Below are 7,055 nucleotides of genomic sequence, written 5' to 3'. Positions count from 1 at the left end.
TCTCTGCGTCACACTGCAGCGCAACTTTCCTCATTTTGTTGATTGTCGCCATTTTAGAAAAGTAGGGGCTCATACAGTCAATTACTCACATACTAATTCGCTGTTCCTAACTGAGCCTATAGATGGCAGCATTTAGCACACGCAGGTAACAGCGCTCTGCCCAATGTATTGTTTCTCCATGCGGGCCAGACGTTATTGATTTTATGACACAGGCCTTGGGCCGGATGGAAATTGACCATGGGCCGCATTTGGCCCCCGGGACGGACTTTGGACATGTCTGGACTAAACGTTGCTGAAAATGTACACTAATTCCACATGACTTAAGCAAAGTTTAATCTTAATGAGTCACAAATAGGGTTTATATTTTTTCCTGACCAAGAGCAAATATGCAATGATGACCTTTGAACCAAAAATGGTGTGCATTATGCTATAACACTGTGAAAAATGTGGTGCATGTGGTCGTGGCTGTTTTAAACCAAACAGTTTCGGTGGGCATCAGTAGTTGGTGAAAAAGAAAAAAAAAAATCCACCACAGTCAACTATATATACAGTGTACCCCCGGTCTACGACATCCCTGCCTTACGTTTTTTTTGTCCCCTCTTTACGCCATTTCTTTCGCCTTGCGACACATCCAACATGGCGGTTTGTGTGCATGGAATATATAATTTAATCGTTGGGAAAAAAAATGCATGTATTGCTCGTAAAAAGTGGCTGAAAAATTCAGACAAATCGGATGTTGAGTGAGGTTTTAGAACATAGTGTTTTTGGCCATTAAATTTCTCCTTTGTAAGTGTTTCATCTTTGGAGGTCTGGAAATGTTCCCTTGATTGGAGATGAACTCCTTCTGGTGCTGCAATCACGTGAGTGGTGCAAACTATTTATTCAGCCCCACTGATCTTCTTGTGAGTGTGGCTGCAGGGGGTATAGTAGCTTCCCACTCAGCATATTTAGCATCAATTCCAAATTCAGCACGGCACCTCTTGATGTGTTGGTTACCAAAGTCGTCAAGGGAACGTGCACCTCTGCCTTTACCCTCAATGAATAATGCCCAAAATGATGTTGTGATGCTCAAAGAGAGGTGGGCGTTAATCCTTGGCTTCACGAGTCATGCACACACCTCCGAGTTAAGAGAGAGTTGAATTTGAATGTTCAAGAGGTGGAGGAATCATGGTGCAGTACTAATACATACATACATGCATATATACATATATATATATATATATATATATATATATATATATATATATATATATATATATATATATATATATATATATATATACACACACACACACAAAATGTGTGTGCATGTGTGTGTGTGTGTGTGTGTGTGTATACATATAATATATACATAAAATATACGGATACAATTAATCCCATTTCACCATAATAAAGATGTCACGACTGGGTACTGTTGAGACGTACATATTATTCACTCCATTTTGCTTCTCAGATTCTGCTGAAGTCTTAGATTGTATTATATTTCCTCTTGGCAGTGGATGTTTTGCTTGATTAGTCGAAATGGAAATGGGATTTGATTACAGAAACCTTTTACCAACTTGTGTCCAAATTTGTTTTGAAGATTTCTTTGTAAGCTCAATTCAGGTTGAACTTATTTGGCAGTTGTTCAAATGTTGTATGTTTTTACCATAATATATTTTGTATTTTATTCTGATGCTGTTTTAAAGACATTGAGTTTTACCTAGTTGCAACAACTGTCAGGGTAAACACACAGCAATCGCAATTTAGTAAAGGCCAGTATATTTTATTTCATGATAGGTAGGCAGAATATGAACTTCAATTCTCGTGAAGTTGGGCCATAGGGCAAAATGTAATTAAAATAGAATGCATGTCTTTTTCAACCTATAGTCAATATTCAAACTGATTTTAGTGTTCATCTCCTTTAACAATATGTTGTCTTTGACCTATATTCAAATGACTACACATTGAAAATGACTTGCACATCATTTTGTTTTTATATTTTACACAAACCCCAACTTTATTGGAATTGTTGATTATAAATGAGGAGGCTATCTAGCTACTAGAACTGATATATTTTCTAATGACCTTGTAGTCAGATTGAGTGTTTAGTTGTGTGTTTAGTTTTTCTAAATTTTACTTGAAATGAAAACACAAGAGTATGAAAATTTGCAGTATAAATAATGAAACAAAAGGGAGCAACTGGCCTTTTCACCCAATAACTTTGAAAGTGGTCCATTGTGGTAATGAGGTTGTCTTTGTAAAATGAGCATAATTCAGCACATCCAGAGGCAGTTTAATTGAAAGGTACTGTGTCGCCGCTGAAACGGAATTGTGGGAGAAAATTGCAGGTGCCGTCAATGTAAAGGCTTATCTTGGCTCTACATGAACACGGTAATCATACTTTTAATGCAACATTGCGTTGCGCAAACATTTTCCACTGATGTTGTCGGCTTTGTATTTCCATGAATAGTCTACAGTAAGTGCCTCTCCCTTTATTTACCGCTTTCTGTGCATTTGTATAGCTGACTAACACAGGAAATAATGCCATTTTTTTCCCCAGTTTTAATGCCAGAAAGAGTGGGATGTTACATACCGGTTAAACATCCTTAACTAGGTTTGATGTTGCTCTGTAATGAATGTAATGGTTCTCTTATACAAGTTATTATAATAGAAGCATGGTACATTTTTTACCTAAATATTCACATTCACGGTACTCTGTCTTAATGTGGAAAATTTTTTTATTCAATTCCTTGTGATCCAATTAGAAATGAGCTATTATTCTTACATTATTTTGTATGCTATTATCTGATGAACATCTTATGATAGCACTAAATAAAACTAATACCAAGTCGCCAAGTTTATAGTGTGTTTCGGGAATCCAATGGTGTCTCGATGTAGGTATGTACCATATTTTTGGGGCTATAAGCCGCACTGGCATATTAGCTGCAGCAGCAAAAATTGAGCAAAAAAAGACCCCGCTTTTTATCATGGATAAGCCGCTCGGGGCTACACAGAAAGATGGTATACGAAGGTTTTTTTGTTTTTTTTTATGTTTTTACTGGTATTTTAATGTTTTTTTCTTTTTTCTTTACCTGGTTACAGGAATATCCTGTCTTTAACAGACTAAAATGGAAGGATGGATACTTTAAACATAACACCGACAGAAAACTGCAGTTAGATACTGTGGCAGATTGAACTCAAAATCAATACTTCTCTTGCATTTTCCTCTCTTTTCCTGTGTTTGATTGATTATTTTAGTGAATATATGAACACATAATGCATAATGCACATAATTAAATACACAATGTTACATATGTATACAATCATATATATATATATATATATATATATATATATATATATATATATATATATATATATATATATATATATATATATATATACATATCAAATTTACACGTCACACACTTTTATACAAGATATTGTTTACTTTTATATAAGAGCTTGTGCAATTTATCATTTTTTTATATACTTTTAATCCTATATTTTAAAAACTTGATTAGCAAAGCCATGGATTCACATTTTTTCAGTTTCATATTTGTTCCAAAAATGGACACCCTGAACAATCACACACATTAGCTTCACCCCCGTGGATTGTCCTCAAGAGGCTAGCAAAAAATACAAAAACAACAACACCAAAAACCCGCAGATAAACCACACTGGACTATAAGCCGCACGGCCCAAATCAGGAGAAAAAAGGTGCGGCTTATAGTCTGAAAAATATAGAATCTTGTTACTGAACAAAATTCAGGAATCCAGGATACAAAAGGCAAAAATGGCTTGTGTATAATAAAGAGGCACAACCCACAAAGTCGCCGCTCCATTGCTAAAGCTGTTAACTCCGATTTAATTTTTGTAATTCATTGATATGCCATCTTGTCCATGAACGAGGAATGAGTTTTTTGCACCAATGTTTACTCTGCTCTTGCATTTTTCATCTTGCCACGCTTCATCCACAACACTCCACCAACAGTTCATACCGTACAACTAAAAAACATAAAATTGACATTAGCTATGGCTAACTGTACATATTCACACAAAAACACATACATACCACTGTAGGCTTGAATAAACAAACCACTGAACACTTCCTCTCGAATCGATAGTTAACTAACGTGTGGTCGCATTTGATGTTAGCGCCTAACATTAGCACATCGTTAGCAAAAAGGCTGAACAACATGACACACAGCAAGTACTTTGCATGCTCTTAAACTAAACTTGATTAAATGCACATGCTCAAAATCATCCCCAAATTAATTTTATTGCTTTTTTCACTGGAAATGTAAAAGAAAAACACACAAATAAAACGACCTATACAAAGTTCTCTGCACCCACCGCCAATACACCAGCACCATCTCAAGGCAATAAATCAACTGCATTTTCACTATCAACTGCGACAAATATTATTATTAGTCTAAAGCAAGGTTCACCAACATGGTGCCCGCGGGCACTGGGTAGCCCCCGAGTATCACACGAGTTGTCCGCAGATCTTTTCTGCAAATAGTTTACAAGTGATAGAACATTTTCTAGGAATTTTACTAACGATTATGCATGTATGACCTATACATTACATATTACACTTGATTTACATATTTACTACAGCTGTTTCTTAGTTATTGTGAGAAATCAATAACATGATTTGTGTCTTTGCATAAACTGGTGTACTTTCGTACTCTGTACCAAAGAAGCGGCTCTCGGTTTCAAAAAAGTTGGTGACCCCTCGTCTAAAGGGTTTAGGAGCACTTTTGGGGGGTTGAAATGGATTAGGCTATTTACATTTAAAAAAACAATGAAAAATGAAAAATTCACATTACAAAATGATGTCTGGAATGAATGAATTTTGTCAGTAGAGATACAACTATATTTAATAGTTATTAGAAATTATAGATGAAAAACAGATTTTGCTTCAGGCATTCAATAAAGAGTTACCAGTCCAACCTATTACAGAACAGCTATTGTCTTCAGGGAAATTCATTTGCATTGTAATGCATTTTGTTCCATTATTTCATAGCTGTTACACTTTTTGTTTATAGATCCAAAAAAGAAGCATCAGCAAAACGATGTGGCACCGTCGAACATTGAAATTCATCCACCATTTTGAAAATAATGTAATTGTTATCGGGTTGTGTCTTTGCATGACTGCGCTTTTAGGTGTTGGAGACATTTTTTAGGGAAGGTCATTTGATTCTCCTGTTTTGATAAATAATGAATAATTTCCCACTTGCGTCTCCCAGGTGTGGTATCTCTCCGGCTGGGTTTGCTACCTGCAGTTAGAGAGAGCCAAAGAGCAGCAGGACAGAGAAGGGAGAATACTCACAGAGGTGGAGGAAGAGGAGAGGTCAGCACTCAAGGAGGCGGCCAGATTGCATTTGACCAATGCTAAGAAGGTAATTTGTGAAATTTGCTGCTTATTGTGGAAGCAGTACAATGTGACTTTGACTTCTTTTTTTTTTTAAATACATTCACCATTACCATCATTAATACCAGACCTTACTCTTGCAACAGTTTCAAATCCATATTGCCAAGATGTGGAACCAGGCTACTTATTATTGCATCGCTTAGAAATCGTGCCAAATATGGCAAGATTAAGCCATGTCACTGTTGTCTCTGTGCCGTCCTGCACGCCATGAAAACCAAGCGCAGTGTGTAATTGCCTTCACAAAAGCTAACTACTGTAAAACGCAGAATCAATAAAGCAACTTTGATAAACAAGTGAAAAGCTATCCAGGCTGAGGGACCACTGTGTCTTGATAAAAATATAAAAAAGTAAGAAAAAGAAAAATGTAATGATAGTTAAGTGTGACTGGTGAAATGTTCACAAATGACAACGTACATCAATATAAATCTGTCAAAATGAATGCATTCATCGATAACTAATCGATTATCAAATTAATTGACAACTGTTTTAATAATTTAATAGTTGGTCAAAGCCATTGTTTAACTTAAAAGTTTCATCAAAATCCTCTATATTTAGCCTTGCAAAGTTATGTGATTTTAGTAATTATGATAGCAATTATTTTGCTTTTTGTTGTCCATGAAATTAGTTGCGTTCTTTTATATGCGTTCTTTTGTGTTGATCAACATTTTACATTTGATACTCACCACGGTCTCAAAAAGATTTTCGAGTACATCTATCCCTCTTGTGTAGTATTGCCTGATTTTTTTTTTTTTTTAATCAGTAAACAATACAGAATAAACCATAATAATTGGTAAATAATCTTGGATGAGAAAAAAATCGTAATACGCTTTAATGCAGAATAACATAAATTTTTATTATTCATTTTAATTTTTGGAATAATTGATTCTAAAATTATTTGAGAGTGCCACCCTCCATCCATATAAAACCGAAAATAAAGGCTCATGAAGTTTTGAAAATGAGACCCTAAGACACAATTTAGCTATAAATAAAGCATAAAATAAATATATAAATAATATAAATATAAATAAAGCACCCAAATTTCGTTGTATGCTATACAATGACAATAAAGGCGATTCTGATTCTGATTCTGATATAAGTTGCTTCATGTTCCAATTAATTTGCTCTTCATTTGAAAAGAAAATGTTTGTGTTCCTGTTATGGCTTAAAAATCTCAGGTATCCACCAAAGTGTCTTCACCCACCCCCATTTGAGAGCTGCTTGTGTAGAGGACAAGAATAAAAACTGTGACACCCTGGCAGAAGCAGGGAGGATAACGAAACGAAAGAAACAGATTGAATCTGAGGTGGATGTGCCGGTGTGCATTTGTTGTTGTGTGGGTGGAAATCAGTTGAGGTGTAGATGCTGAATAGTGGTGCATATAAAATCACTCGCAATCCTGACGTGAAATGAAATTTGAGTCTGTCAGATAGAGCTAAGATTCTGCTGGGGACACTGGAAAAGACGAATACTATATTTACTTGCGTGTGTGTGTGTGTGTGTGTGTGTGTGCGTGTGTGTGTGTGTGTGTGTGTGTGTGTGTGTGCAATATTCACGGAAGTAAATGGGACAACTCGAGGTCAAAAGCTTTTTTCTATTTGATGCGGCTAAAGAGGGATCTAATTGGCAAGGATTG

The 7,055-nt window shown here is 35.6% G+C and overlaps 1 protein-coding gene across 1 annotated transcript in view; it reads left to right on the top strand.

The window, feature by feature from the left end:
* The window catches only part of LOC148426599 (uncharacterized), a 36,285-nt gene that overhangs the window by 20,052 nt on the left and 9,178 nt on the right, over positions 1–7,055 (top strand). The window contains exon 10 of the mRNA XM_088410923.1: positions 5,238–5,390. Within this exon, the coding sequence (XP_088267049.1) occupies positions 5,238–5,390 (153 nt within the window). The remainder of the gene's footprint in view (positions 1–5,237; positions 5,391–7,055) is intronic.

Source organism: Hippichthys cyanospilos, chromosome 3 (genome assembly GCF_059441005.1).
Source record: "Hippichthys cyanospilos isolate Australia breed blue-spotted pipefish chromosome 3, RoL_Hcya_1.0, whole genome shotgun sequence".
Taxonomy (NCBI): Eukaryota; Metazoa; Chordata; class Actinopteri; order Syngnathiformes; family Syngnathidae; genus Hippichthys; species Hippichthys cyanospilos.
This window is presented reverse-complemented; position numbering and strand designations above follow the sequence as displayed.